This window comes from Anopheles marshallii, chromosome 2, assembly GCF_943734725.1.
Source record: "Anopheles marshallii chromosome 2, idAnoMarsDA_429_01, whole genome shotgun sequence".
Taxonomy (NCBI): Eukaryota; Metazoa; Arthropoda; class Insecta; order Diptera; family Culicidae; genus Anopheles; species Anopheles marshallii.
The window spans coordinates 80,519,381-80,534,800 of record NC_071326.1 but is presented as its reverse complement, the minus strand read 5'-3'; the positions used below and the strand labels follow the sequence as shown (position 1 = coordinate 80,534,800).

Below are 15,420 nucleotides of genomic sequence, written 5' to 3'. Positions count from 1 at the left end.
AATGTAGCCTTGCTGGCGGAAAGAGTATTCTATCTTGAAGCTTATGTGTAGAGCAGGACGCTGATAGATATTTGCATTAGCTTGCAATGACTAATACGGCCGAGTACACCCGGGAGAAGGCGCTCTTTCACGATTTGGAGAAGGAAATGTCACGAATTGTATCCTAGAATTAAGGTGGTAATAGTCCTAAGCAATGCGGCTTACGGCAGTTCTTTACGAAAAAGACAGCTTACTGACACAAGAGTCCCCTTGTAATGTCAGAATTAAATTCCTGGATGGAGACGGTGATCGACTTGTGAAATGTGGCACTGTCTTAGCTCACGGGTAAAAACTAAGGTTTTGCTTATTGCGAAAAGAAATAACACCCAAAATTCATTTTTAATGAAGTTGTATTACTTTTGACGCTGCAAAGCATGCCGAAGCGGCTCTGCAGCGCGTGTTTAAATACCAAACAATGGAAACAGATCGTAACAACAATTCAATAAATAGGATCGGGAAGGGATCATTGCATCAAACATCATCGCCAAAACAACAGCCGCTCCACCTTACCAGGCGTAGTGAGCATGGGCATCCTCGTAGGTGGTGTGCGCAACCTGGACGGCCGGCGAGTAGGTCAGCGTCTTGGTGGCGGTAGCGACCACGGGAGCAGCATGGGCATAGGTCTGGTGGACGGCCGGTGCGGCGTAGGTGGTGTGGACGGCCGGGGCAGCATGGGCGTAGGTCACAGCTGGGGCAGCATGGGCGTAGGTCTGGTGGACGGCCGGTGCGGCGTAGGTGGTGTGGACAGCCGGGGCAGCATAGGTCGCGTGGACAGCTGGGGCAGCATAGGCAACCTGCTTGGCCAGGACGGGCTGAGCATAGGCCAGCTTGGGCAGCTCGTTGGTGATGCGGGTGTCAGACTTGCGCACGCTCGAGAACGCGGTATCGACGGCCTTGGAGTAGTGCGAGATGGTTCCATCATGCGAGCGGATGGTGCTCTCGTGCGTGGCTCCAACGGCCGGGCTGGACACGATGGTCTTGGCGACCGGGGCAGCGTACACCTGCGGGGCGGCATAGACCTGCGGGGCGGCGTACGAGATGGTCTTGGCAACCGGGGCAGCATAGGCCAGCTTGGCCGGAGCAGCCTGCGAGATGGTGCTGTAGCTCACGGACGATGCCGGCGAGTAGTGTGCCACCGGGGCGGCATACTGGACGGCATGGCCAGCCTCCAGGTATCCAGCGCTAGCGACGGCCAACGAAGCCAGGAAAACGACGAACTGGAAAAAGGGATTCGAAGAAACGCGCCACGATCAGGATACGCTCCCGTGCCACGACTCGCCATCTCGTCTCTTACCTTGAAGGCCATTTTGCTGGGGGATGTTAGTTGGTTGGATACTCGAAGAAGGTGTTGCTACAGAAGACGCTGGGTGATCAATGATACGGTTTCGTACCGTGGCGCGATTATTTATACAAGACACGCCACCGGGAAGCAAAAGCGACGCCGTTCATGCGAGGACGAATTCGCGTACGATAACGTGTATGAAGCAAAAATATATGTATAAAAAGAAGAAAAAAAACACACACACAATATGAAAATAACGAAATCGGGAAGAAGGCAAGCAAAAAGCGCACACACGGTAAATGCAAGCCGATCCAGCTAGACGTGCAGCCTGCATCAATCCCCGCCCAGTGCATTGCGGGGCCGAATAAAATGTGCAGAAAATACAAACAAAAAAAAGCCATCGTGTGTCCATCGCCCAATTATACGTCATGAAAGTGACCACGGCCACACCGTGTGTTCCTGCGTGTGTGTGAGTGTGTGCGAGAGAGGTGAATGAAGCTATCGCCACCGTACCAACCTTTAGCTGTAACTCCGCTGCAAGTCTCTGCAAGCAGCGGAAGCGTGTAAGGTGAAGGTTTGGGATCCGTGGTAGATCGCTTACGGGTGGGGATAGTGACCAGCAACCCCAGGCACGGCAAAGGGAGGGCAGAAATAAACCATACGAACCCAACCCGTTTTGCAAGGAAGGTTACCTTCGCCTTCATCATATAATCCCTAAACAGCTACCAGCCGATCGAACGTTTGCGTTTCTGGAAAAGGAAGAAATTTGCCATTTCGTGCGAGGATCGTACGAGGAGTTGGATCAGGTGGCGATCGGGTCCACTCCATGCGATGACGCCCGTAAATGTGATAATTGAAGTTGTCCTTTTCAGCTGCATAGAGAAGATTTGTCGTGCACCGATTAAGGCTAATGTGAAAATTACCAAAACAGAAAAAAGGGAAGTAGATTTGCATAATAGTTTGTAAACAGCGCAATAGAAATTGCAAACACAAGCAGCGCGAACTTTAATGATCGCACACATGATTAAGCGTCTTCGCCTGATTTGGATATGTTTAGCTATTTCTTATGTCTGTTGCTTGCCGCACTCTCTACCCGCCTGAGAAGGGATATTGACATCTTTTGTTTTTACGCTCGCGAATAGTGATATTTGGCCGCTTTTTTTTGTGTTTGGTCAATTTGTATTCGTTGCTGATAAATACATCGATCTTGGTGGCACCTTTTAAACAATGGTGCAGAGCAACCTTGGCATTTAACATCATAATGAGTTGTGTGTTCTATCTGTGCAAAACGCAAGCGGGTACATTCTCTCACCGTTCGCCAAATGGGCTGCTGCATGTCCCTATCACTCGCTTATCCCGATCTTTTTGGTGTCGGTGATACGTTCCAGACTTAATTACCAGAGGAATGGTTGCATGCATTTAGGTAATACAAAGTTTTGTTTTTTTTTTGTAATCCATGAAGGATATTACACAATTTGAATAATGTTGGGGTTTGTTTTTTGCGGTACTTTAAGATCACCTTGTACTTTCGGATTGTATTGGGGGAAAGAGCAATATTTTGTATGGCATTTGAACTATAAATTGATGTCGTAACAAGTTGTTTGTTTTGTCTACAAAGTTCTTTCGGTAGTATTTATTTTGTGTTTCAAATTTACAGACTGAAAAAGTGAAGTGTTACAGGATCGTAATACTTCATATTCCATAAAGTCTCACAACCTCAACCTCGGTCCTCTGTTATGGACGAACTTAGTGTTATCCTTGGTTGTCGGTCTTATCGGCAGATCCTTTGTAGAATAACTGACCCCCTACGCTTGAAGTCACTGAGGACTTGAAGACGAGTTCAGTCTGTATCTCCAAGGTGTGGATCAATTTCAACGTTACTTTACAGGTAATGTCGACCTACCATGTCAACTTCTACGCATGGAGCCTCTGGAGGTGCAGCGTTCGGTGGCAAATGTTTTTTTTTACATCTCCGATCTACTACTACGTGTTGTTGACGCGCAGGAACTCCTTATTCTAAGACTCCTTCTTTAGCGCTAACGGTTTGATAGCGATCTTCGATAACGTTTGTCGTTTATCTGCGCAGCTTCGATCACTTCTCTGATCTATTAGAATATAATATTTCTTTTAATCCTCAATTTGCTAAACGTGTCCTATACAACATAAACATTATTTTTTCCTTCTCAAAGCCTCTTGAAATACTGAACATTTTGTAAGCCATTAAGGTACTTTTGGCACTCGCAGACTCCGCTATGTATCAAGAGAACCTCGGGGATTATCTGCTTAACTGTACTACGTCGCATCGTAGTTACGAAGGTTCTAAGTCCAGATATAATTTGGACTATCCGAACAGAAGTTCTTAGCTGAGAGGCGTAGCATTTGAGCATTTTACCGCCACGTCTGACAGTCTGAGGAAACTTCTCCACTCAAAAGACTTGTCGCAACGAACGAAGCTGGGATGATGTAGAACTTATATAGTTCTAGTACTCACATTTTGAGGCTCTGAGACATGGACTCGGTCCAAAACTGACGAAACCTTCTTAGCAGGCGTTCGAGAGGAAGGCCCCGTATAAGCTTTTCGGCGAATTTAGTGTCGTACAGCGGATTAGACTCGCTAAGCTCCGGCGGGTTGGTCACGTCATGAGAATGACATCGGACGACCCAGCCCGTAAAGTCCTTTTATGTCGTCCACATGGATAGAGGAGCCGTGGTAGGCCCAAATTGAGATGGAGTGATGGCGTTGATGTGTCCGCCAGAAAGGTCGGGATAATGGATTGGCAGGCGAAGGCGCTGGGCCGTGAGTAGTCGTGAGACTCCTGCAGCAGGCCAAGACTGCGAAGTGGCTGTAGCGCTGGATAAGTAAGTAAGTAAATACAGTCAAGCCTCTCTAAGGTAGTGGCTCTCAACGATAGAAAATCTCCCTAAGATGAACATTTTTGACAGTCCCTTCATTTCCAATACATTTTTTTGTCTCTCAAAGCAGCAAAGTCTCCCTAACATGGCATTCTCTAAGCTGCACATGATGTTTATACACCAATGTCTCTCTAAGGTAGCCGTGTTTTGGTGTTTGGCAATGACAGCTCGTCTTGGCTACGTTTACAAAGTATGGTTGAAGATTTTTGCCATACATAAATGGTATACCAACCAAGTGTGTTTGTCTCTCAAAGCTGCAAGTCTCTCTAAGATAGCGGTCCCATCAGCTAGCAGGTTAGAGAGACTTGACTGAAAGTCTTTCTCATTTTAACGTTACTATTACATCGAAATCTAGTTCCTAAATAAAATAGGCACATTATTCGATATGATTGAAGTTTAAAACACATGCAGTAAGTGTGCGTCTATAGATTTTTGCCCTAATTTTACCAAATCACTGTCAAAACTTGTTCAATTTAAAGTTCATCGATAATTAAGGCGTTCTTTATATCTCTTTGATTGTTAGCCTGTCTGTTACCAGGCATAAGATAGCGTCCTTCATACAAGCAGGACTTAAGCCACTTATATTTTTATAAGATACTTCTGTTTACGTGTAATTTTAAGCGTCTCTTTATGCACAAAACAAACTCTGTGCGTTCAATTTATCGCTCTAGGGGTTTAATTGCACGTGCATAGCACAAATAAGTTAAAGTTTTCTCTGCCACAGAGATAATTACGCTCCCCACCGATGGGGTGATGCCATGTCGCCCAGTTCTGATGTGCCTTATCATTAAAGCAAACCTTCGAAAAAGGGATATTGAAGGACAAGTGAGAGCGAGTGAGAGTTAATGAACGAGTAACTCCACAAATGTTGTCACACGTTTTGTTTCTCGCTGCAAGTGACTATTGTTTTCTGACTGCTTGGTTGAGCTCCGTTGGACGGTGTGCTGCTGGAGCACCTGAGGAAAAAAGCTCAGTTTTATGTCATCAAGCGCTTTAACGAATAAACGTTCTGCATATGTTCAGTTTGTTATTGGATTGTATTTCACACAATAATGGTCACATTCGAGATGGCAGTCGGGCCTGTCTTCAGAGCAGGCGGAATGTACGCATCGTTGCAACAGAAACGTAACAATGCACTTCCTAACTGGCGGTTTTTTTTTTGTGTTTTTTGTGTACTAATAAATAGTTCATTGAGCGGTTGTTTGATGTTGGAATCGCTTCAGGAATGTTCGCTCGGACAGAACGCTTCTTACCAGGCATAATGAGCATGGGCATCCTCGTAGGTGGTGTGCGCAACCTGGACCGCTGGGGAGTAGGTCAGCGTCTTGGTGGAGGTGTGGACAGCCGGAGCAGCATGGGCATAGGTCTGGTGGACGGCCGGTGCGGCATAGGTGGCGTGGACGGCCGGGGCAGCATAGGTGGCGTGGACGGCCGGGGCAGCATGAGCGTAGGTCACAGCTGGGGCAGCATGGGCATAGGTCTGGTGGACAGCTGGGGCAGCATAGGTGGTGTGGACGGCCGGGGCAGCATGCGAGTAGCTGGTGTGGACAGCTGGGGCAGCATAGGTGGTGTGGACGGCCGGAGCGGCATGAGCGTAGGTCACAGCTGGGGCAGCATGGGCATAGGTCTGGTGGACGGCCGGGGCAGCATAGGTCGCGTGGACAGCTGGGGCAGCATAGGCAACCTGCTTGGCCAGGACGGGCTGAGCATAGGCCAGCTTGGGCAGCTCGTTGGTGATGCGGGTGTCAGACTTGCGGACGCTCGAGTACGGAGTATCGACGGCCTTGGAGTAGTGCGAGATGGTGCTGTCGTGCGAGCGGATGGTGCTCTCGTGCGTGGCACCAACGGCCGGGCTGGACAGGTAAGTCTTGGCAACCGGGGCAGCATAGACCTGAGGAGCGGCATACACCTGCGGGGCGGCATAGACCTGCGGGGCGGCGTACGAGACAGTCTTGGCAACCGGGGCAGCATAGGCCAGCTTGGCCGGAGCAGCCTGCGAGATGGTGCTGTAGCTCACGGCCGAAGCCGGCGAGTAGTGGGCCACCGGGGCGGCATACTGGACGGCATGGTCAGCCTCCAGATATCCAGCGCTAGCGACGGCCAGCGAAGCCAGGAAAACGACGAACTATGGTCACAGAAAGAAGTAACAAAGGGATAACATTATTTCACTTGTTCCACTCAAATCTTCGCCAACACCCCCATCATTCACACACACTAACGCACTCATCGTTCTTCACACAACAACCAATCACTCTCACACTGACTCGCATCACTTCGCTAAAAGGATATCGGTGGGCCCGAAAAAAAAAAAACGGGCCGCGACACCGTACACAACACTTTACCTTGAATGCCATTATGCCCTCGTTTGCGTTCTGGTAAGATGTGTTACTGCCGATGAGCTTAGTACCTGAATGATACTGTTTCGTCCACCGACGGCAATATTTATATCGAAAAATGTCCTACCGCCCCGGGGGGTTGCACCGTTTGCGTTTGTGCTCAAATGTCCACCGGTACGACCGCAACACCCTTCACCCGGTTCAAATGCTCCCACCTTCCGTGCAGTCCGTGTGTGTGTGTGTGTGTTTTTCCACCGTGGAAATGGTAACAAGAGTAGGGATGGGGAGGCCCGAACCGACACCGACTCTCCACAAGGAGTCAATCGAGCGGTGCAGAAAACGAGCCTCCTACTTTCGCTTTTCGCGCGCACCGAGGTGGCCCACTATATGATAATGGTAATAATAATACCAACGAGTGACGAATCAATCGCGACCAAATTGTTTGGCATTTGTGTGTGTCGTGGCCCGCGAGATGGAGTTTTGGGGGTTTTTTTTTTGGAGCACATACCCGCGCACCGAGCGCGTGTGCCACGCCTGTGCCATAAGGAAGTAATCGGAGGGTTGCGGAAGGGGTCGTTGTTTTTTTTTTGGGGGGGATTAGGTGATCGTGTGAGCAGGCGGGAAAGTGCAAACGGTCGACAAATTACCCGGCCACAGGTCCACCATCGATCATCCTAACGAGTTTGTGGTGGTGGGTTACAGACTCCCCGCTATGTCCCTGTGTAGCATATCACCAGCTACTTCCCAACCCCACAAGATTACCTCCCGAAATCGGTCGTCCGAGTGTTGTGAATGAAATGATCTTCATGTGCTTGGTGTAATGGGTCCCTTTTTTTGGTGCAAAAGAATGCACAAATACACCTGCATTTGGGCGAATATTGGAGCCATTTTTTTGGAGATTCGGATACACCCATTTGGCTTTACACAAAATACCGCTTACTGATTCGGGGTCAACTGGTGAGATTTGTCGTTTTTTTTTGTCGGGTGTTTCGTTGTTGCCGTTGGTAGCTGGTGGTGTCTCTTACGGAGTTTACTCCTCGCCAAACAATAATGGGCAAGCATTAAACAGTTACGGCACCGGCAATGTATTAATTATACAAAAATGTGATCAAATCGGTGCAAATGATTACATTACAATAACACAGACAAAGACGAATAAAGCAAAGAAGTTCATAACAGCTTTTCATTGGCAACGATATGATTGAGCATCAACGCGATGTGATTAAGATGGTTGCATGGTATTGAGCCAAGTGTTTGGTCTTTATACACCGTAGCCGCAGGGTTCTAATCTTAATTGAATCGACTCTCCGAAAACAAATCAAGCGACCATAACCCCCACACTTCCGTTACATTTGTGTGTTACAAAAACTAATTTAGCCATAGAAGAAGTTAAGAATGAACAACTTTAATAACTTATTAATTAATGTATATAATTTATTCCAAGACATTATGAAATTTGTTAATGATAAAATAGTAGACGGCCATAAGTTCACTCATAAAAATAAATACAAATACATAATCACCGATGAGAACAAAATATCAAAACAAAAGAAGAAATAACTTTTTTACAAAAGATCAGTTTAATAAACTTAAACAGAATAGAAATTAAAATGAAAATATAAATATTTTTTTCTAAAATCAAATTAAGTTCAATAAAATTAAATTAGTTTAATTTAATCATGATTGTGGAGTAATTAAACTAAATTGAATGAGTTATATTAAAAATAAATTACTTCTTCGATTAAAAGTTATGTAGAACATTACTTTCTTAATTATTCTAAGAAATTTGCATGTTTTATGATTTTTTGTAGCAATTTGTGTAATTTTCTTCGTTCTAACGAAATAAAATAGTAACATAGTAGCTCTTATAGATGATTTATAGTAGAATTATGGTAGTGTTTATGGTAGACCATTACATTTTTGGGATCACTCACTGCTTTACAAATAAAATTGTACCATTTTTATAGCGATGGTAAGTGGCCCTTAGACATTTGGTCTAATTTACCCAGAACCTTATTTTAGATTTCTTATAGATAGTTCTTGTGAAGCAAGGACTAACTTGGGCTGAGGATTGGAAAAATAGTTTATTAGTTCTGCCTATATCTGGCACAGAATGTTGACAAATTGAACTCGCGTTTAGTTGTGATAAATTTAATAACTTCATGCATTACCTGACAATTTTTTTTTGCATATTTCATGACTTAATGCTAAGTAACTTACTCGAAAGACTAATTTTCCCACAGATCTAGTTTAAATCATCACTAGTAGTTTATCTACTAGTGCTTTCTTTCCCAAAAGTGATCCACAAGCTGCAATAAACCTTAAAATAATACGATGTTTCCTTGCAATTGACTGCAGTAATTTGAATTATTGTCCACTACTTCCCGAGCTAAAGATTCATCCCCGACGTACAACAAAGTACAATATCCAGATTACGTAACATGTGGAGTCTTAACACACCCCCTAGTTTCCAGAAAGCCGGTTCGTGTTCACGAACCTGTGCGTACAAAGTGGGCTAGCGGCTACCTGCCCGGTTTACGTGCGGCACAGTACAATTGTGAATTTTGTCCCACACGCACTATTCGGTCAAACACTTTGCACTACATATTACGGGCTGATCGTGCTGGATCATGGTGTTGTTGTCGTTTTCTTTCTCCAGCCCTGCTTGTGAACCCGTTTTCTTAACAATTGTATCTACTGCACAGCAAAAAACCAGTTCCACGTGTGGCCTTCATATTGTTATTGTCGCTTTTTGGCTGTGGCTGTATTTGCCGCGAACGAAATGGTATCGAAAAACATAACGCATACCCCCTTTCACATTGAACTCTTGTGTCAATCGAAGCCTGTGGGGAAGGGAGTTTGGGAGTTGAGAATCTCGTGTTGATTCACTGGGGACGAGGAAAAAATACTGGTCACCACGTGTGACTAATGGGTGCGTTCTGGGGGATACCACGAAATGAAATGCCTTTTAAGATTACCATCGAGACCGTTTGTCGCCGGGTAGCTAAAAGTGCAACTAAGTCCATTATGTCGACCACATGTCGACTATGTCGACTATTCAGCGTCTTGCTACAACTTTGAAGAAACATTCAAAATCACTTCGAGCTAATGGAGACATTGCTGTTCTGACTGGCGATCGACAATCGTCAACGCGCAAAAGATCCGTCAGCGTGAGAAAGCTATGCGCGGCGCAATCCGGTACACCCTTTCGGGGTTAAGTAAACAAAATGTCATGTCACAGATCGAAACGCTTCGGATGCTTGCACCGTGGACGGTTCGGCAAAGAATGTCAATGCTAGCGAGAGCATTAAACAGCGCAACTGCCGTGAGGCGCAAGCCATGCGAGGTCACAAAGTACAAAGTTTCGCTCGGTAAGTTCTTGGGTGCTCTGGGCGAACAGCACGCGAGTAGTAGCACAGGACGATTCATGTACGATCGGCGTTCCGAGTTCCGACACGTCCGACACGGGCGAATCTTTAGCGGGGTCGGTTTACTAAAGGTCAACTCCTCCCTCACGCAATATAAAAGCAAAACAAACAAACTAACGCGAAGGTTCATGTTTTTGTTTCGTTGTGGGACACCGGAGGTCACCTGTTTTTATTGTGGTTCGTTTACCGGGTTAGGATGCAGTTTTATGGCCAGTCGCACCCCTAATGGTCTTCGGTACAGTGATGCTTTGGGGTGTAAGCTAGAACGGGCGTTTTGTGGATGGTATGGACGTGCAGTGGGGATAGAATCGCCGCAGTCCCGTACTGTGCCCCGCGAGACACGTGATTAGTGGTGGCAGAGGAGCTAGTGGAATGGTAAGTTTGTTGCTGTGGAATCACTTTGCTAACAGTCAGCTTCTGCGGTACCTCGTACGAAACGGATCCAACACTACCGGTAGTAACGTAAGCAGCAGTACCTTTAATGCCCTGCGGCGGTGGAAGATATTCGCGCGCGGGCAGATATTCACGAGATGGACTGGGTGGGGTATCCTTCGACGATGAATGTGCGAAGGATGTTACAGCAATTGGAGCAATTACGGTCGCCTTCGGGGGTAAATACTGCTGCGCGTTGGTACTGCTGTGGGTGGTAGTAAAACTATGGCCATGGTTTTTGGATGCTTCACTCCACGAAGCACTTCCCGATGTGGCAAGCCCGGGTGCAATAAAGTACGCTGGGGTAGACTTCACCGGAATGGTGGCTGCTTTATATTGGTGCGATGTGGCATGACTTCCCGTTGCTACGTAGTTGGATGTCGTTTTGATTGGTGCGATACCGTGCAGACTAGTGACGGGTGTGATCTGAGAGATCGGATGGAAATTGGAGTCTGTCGCGGGAACTCCATAGGATGGGGATGGTTGCGCGTGGATTAGCTTTGGAGGTGCTACGTCAACCAGAGTTTCTATGATAGGGGCCGGTTGACTGTGTCCCTTGTAACCGCCAAAAGAACCACCGTAAGCACCAGTGGTGATTGTTTGAGCTATTTTGGGTGGTGTGTAAATTATGCTACTTGACGCCGGTGTGGAGTAATGGTGGGATACCGTATGTCCGACCGTCGAACTCGTACCATAGGAACCTACAGGGGCTTTTTGGGCTAGTGTAGTGTGCGATTGTTGATATCCCGACCCGGAAGATCCCGAATGACTCCAGCCAGTTTGGCTTGCCGTGGTCGGTACACCGTACGTTACTGAGGTTTGTACCGGTGTGACGAGCTTATGCGCACACTCCCGCACCTGTACGGGAGCGACATAATGATGGCTGGGAGCACTGCTGTAGGTCAACGTTTTCGTGATCGGTGCTGCGTAAACCGTACTAATTACTGGCTTCGTTTCGTACCCAACCGCTGCGTGATCGGTCGAACCTTTTACCGCGTACGGTGCACCGTTCGTGTGTACCAGCCCGTTGCCTGCGATCGGCGATGACTTCAGATCGAACGAGCTAAAACTCGTGGCACCTTGATAGTGTTCGACGTAGCCAGCGCTAGCTAGTGCTACGGAAACAGCAAAGACTGTAATCTGTTTTTTATTAAAAAAAAAATGGCACACTAAATTAGTGAACTATGTCAGTGTTTTGGAGGGTTGGCAAAACTTACCAAACAATGCATGATCGGACGCGCTACGTTTCTCTCACGCACCGTACCGTTGAAGAGTGTCGCCCTTCGGTCGATGGGACGTCAGTTTTATACACCCGACCCGGCATGGGGCAACGCATAAAAGGGATCAACAAAAAGGGATACTCGTGGCCAAATGACAGAGGGGTTTAAGAGAGGAGCAAGCAAAAAAAAAAGGGAAAACCCCCCTGCCCAGCAACAAACCAGTATTTCGGTTCCATCCATCCAATTTCATGCGCCGGAAGAAGAGCGCCAGGAGAAAGTGGTGAAGAAAACGGCGTGACGAGCAAAAGTCGACGATAAAATTGCGATCTGTTTTGGGTGGCGGTTTACATCGCGCAAGGACAAGGATGGTGGATGTAAACTGGCCAGCAGTCAGATTGGTGCCTTGTGCTGCTACAATTTATTCGATTGATTGATGCACGCTGCCCAAGCATCGATGATCATTCTTTGGACGATCGTTTTCTTCGATTAATCACTCCACCTCAATGTCAAGTGCCGTGCGGTTCCCATGAAGGGACCAGAGTGTCTTAGGGGCTTGATTTGCTGTAAACAACGTTGGAACAGCAACACAAAAAGGAACGGCAACGTTACACATAGATAGTGAAAATTTTCATTCATCAAACCTTAACGGTGCGCGTTGGCCTGCTGAAACACGCCGAGGCGTCCTAAACCGGGGCGTAGTGAGTGGCGCGCGCTAAAACGACCGATCTAAACTTGGACGCCGCCGGCTACCGGTACGCAAACGTTCGGTTGCTGATCGTGCGTGAATCGTTTCGCATTGCCCGTGTAACAACGCCGAAGGTTAAGGTTTTGCAGTGGGTCGTTACCAAAACCTTTCGCTCGCAACCGCACCGGCTACCGGCCGGCAAGGTTGCTATGGTCAGTGGGACAATATATACCTTTATATCCGTTTTGTGGTAGCGACTGACGCTTAATGAGTGAATGATGCAGGACTAAAAATCGTCATTCCATTTAAGGTCAGCTCGATTCGCGTTGCAGGATGGTAGCAGCATTCCTGAATGAAATATTTTACTGGAACGGAAGATATAAATTAGAGAAAACTGTGCCGAACGAGCTAAATGGGGGTATTCCGTACTTAAGCCGTATGCACTTAATCGTCCACTACTTTATGGCACCTATTCTTAGAACAATATTCAAAACAATTCAGACTTTTATGGAATTACAGGACTTTGCCAAGTAAGGCACCTGATTGTGAATCAAATAGTGCTAAGTCGGCTGACACATGCAAAAACTGAACATTGAATTCCAATAGTATAACTCGCAATGCCTAGCTTTAACAATTATACAGTCGAACCTCAATGGTTGGGATAGATCTCACTCGATCGTTGGGTTGTTTGACATTTGCCAAAATCGAAAATTAACCGAATAAGCACACGGAGTTCACACGAACCGTACACGAAGTATTTACGTAGAAAATACATCATGCTTAGTAGGCCATGCTCATCGAAAACGGTAGCCTCGATGGTTTGGTATGCAACCCAACTATTGAGGAGTCAACTATCCAGTAACGTAACCAAAATAAACAAAACCAGTGATGGAAGACTATTTTTTTTAAATGTCCTGCTAGTTTACATTAATTTTTACGAATTTTAGAATTTAGAATAGTTTTGCCACAGTTTTATAACGCTTATTAGATTGCTCATTTGGTTATAGGTTAACTCAACAACTAAAAGTCTTTAAGTTGATAGATAAACTTAACAAATGACGTTTATTTGACGATTATTTTTTATTCAAAATATTAACTTAATAAATATTAAAATTATTATTAAATATTTTATTATATATTATTATTAAATATTAAATTAATAAAATAGAGAACAAATAAAATAAAAATTAATGGTAATGACCTTTCAATAAAGACAAAAATGTTGCATTCAAATCTAAGAGATTAAAGAAAGGAACACTAAAAAGTATATAATTACAAAAAGCTTTATATGTGGGAAGATTTCCCTCTTCAATGTGGGAAGATTACTGATGTTTGATGGCCAATCTTAATCCTTTTTAGCTTTTTATTAAAGAAATGCATTCTCTAATCGTACGTAATCAATTCGCTAGGACAAAAAACCGACAGGACTTTATAAATGTTCTTCTTTACATAAAAAAGGATAGAAAGGGAGCATCAAGATTTTTTTAAAATTCTGATTTTACATGCGATAATCTTGTCAACTGGAGGTCGATCCACCGGGCAGTAGTCAATATATTTACTAGTTTACTATGCACTGTGAAAATTCTACAGCTTAATCAGTTAGTTTATGGCAGCTATGATAATAAATATTGCGAAAACTTAGTTTTATGGCATGTCCTTCGCCTATGGCAGTTTGATTTCGACCTTGTACGATTGCGGAAACATCTCCAAAACTCTGGTACTTCTGGATAAGAGAGAGAGTCCCTCTAGTGGAGGCATGCCAAGGTGACCACTCACCTTTTAAAGACTTATCTAAAAAGATGATGATTGGCAATTAAATTTAACCAATTTCGGATATTGAAGAACGTAGAATGTTGCAACACATACTCTGTTTGAATGTACAATAAGTTATGTATTTTCAACGAATATTCAACATTGATTGGCAAAACATTTCGTTCCTGAGCAGTACGTTTTTAATCTGGTGTTCGAATGGCGCCACACGGGGATGATTCACCGGCAGGGAGCTTACCAGGCGTAATGGGCACTGTTGTCGGCGTAGCTGACGTGCGACACATGGGCAGCGGGTTCGTAGCTCAGCGTCTTGGCAGCAACAACCGGTGCGGCGTGCGCGTAAACCGGGGAGCTGTGATGGTACAGCGGCTGGGGCTCAGCGACCAGCGTCTTGGTGTACGTTGGCTGCGAAACGTACGCGGTCTTGGTGTAGGCCGGCTGGGCAAGGAGCGTCTTCGTATAGGCCGGCTCGGCAACGACGTGCTTGGTGTAGGTTGGCTCGTGGACGAGCGTCTTGGCAACCGGTGCGTACGCCAGCGTCTTGGTGTACTCGACGTTCTTCAGCAGCGGTGCCTGGTAGTGGACCTGCGGTGCGGCATAGGACACGGTCTTGGCGGCAACAACCGGGGCGGCATGGGCATACACATGGGCCGGTTCCTGGGCGTACACGTGCTTGGTGTAGGCGGGCTGGTGAGCGGTGACGACCGTCTTCAGGGCGGGCTCATGGACGGCGTACGTCTTGGTGAGCGGGGCAGCATAGTGCACTGCCGGTTCGGCATACGCGACGTGCTTGGCCACGGCCAGCTTCGGCGTATCCTGGCGGGTGATCGAGCTGTAGCTCACAGCCGGAGCAGACGAGTAGTGTGCGACGGGTGCCGCCTCGTAGGACAGATGATGATGTTCCGGTTCGACGTAACCGGCGCTGGCACAAGCCAGGGTAGCGAACAGAACAACAATCTGAAGCGAAAGAAAAGGGGGGGCACACATCATAAGCCAACTGCACAGAACATTGAAAAACACTCAAGAACTCGCTCAGCAAAACCACTCAGGATCTCACTGCACAACACGGTATTGGCACGGCACCAGAACACACTCGCAACTCGGCACTGATTCATGCTGCGACGGCTTCGACTCACCTTAAAAGCCATCTTAGTGGGTTGTTTGCAGGTCTGCACTAAATCGAAGCTAGCGATGTAATGATACCTCTGGAAGCGTTTGGTCTAATATTTATATGAAATGTGCCGTCAAAGCTTGCGACGCGAAGCTCCAGCAGCCGGTGGGTTCTCTCAACGGTTCACCGGGCACCGCAGCTTGC

General features: G+C 46.4%; 3 protein-coding genes across 3 annotated transcripts; all 3 read right to left on the bottom strand.

Annotated features, from left to right (window-relative positions):
- Positions 1–545: 545 nt before the first annotated feature.
- Positions 546–1,345, bottom strand: LOC128715461 (larval/pupal cuticle protein H1C-like). Its single transcript, XM_053810367.1, has 2 exons — positions 1,334–1,345; positions 546–1,256 (listed from the first exon to the last, which is right to left on the bottom strand). The coding sequence occupies exons 1-2, from the start codon at positions 1,343–1,345 to the stop codon at positions 546–548; spliced, it is 723 nt and encodes a 240-aa protein (XP_053666342.1).
- A 4,138-nt stretch (positions 1,346–5,483) lies between these two features.
- On the bottom strand, positions 5,484–15,253 carry LOC128718668 (mucin-4-like). Its single transcript, XM_053812289.1, has 5 exons — positions 15,242–15,253; positions 14,344–15,062; positions 10,407–11,493; positions 6,577–6,651; positions 5,484–6,359 (listed from the first exon to the last, which is right to left on the bottom strand). Exons 1-5 carry the CDS (start codon positions 15,251–15,253, stop codon positions 5,484–5,486), a joined length of 2,769 nt encoding a protein of 922 aa, XP_053668264.1.
- On the bottom strand, positions 10,221–11,659 carry LOC128709673 (mucin-4-like). Its single transcript, XM_053804680.1, has 2 exons — positions 11,648–11,659; positions 10,221–11,570 (listed from the first exon to the last, which is right to left on the bottom strand). The coding sequence occupies exons 1-2, from the start codon at positions 11,657–11,659 to the stop codon at positions 10,221–10,223; spliced, it is 1,362 nt and encodes a 453-aa protein (XP_053660655.1).
- Positions 15,254–15,420: the final 167 nt, after the last annotated feature.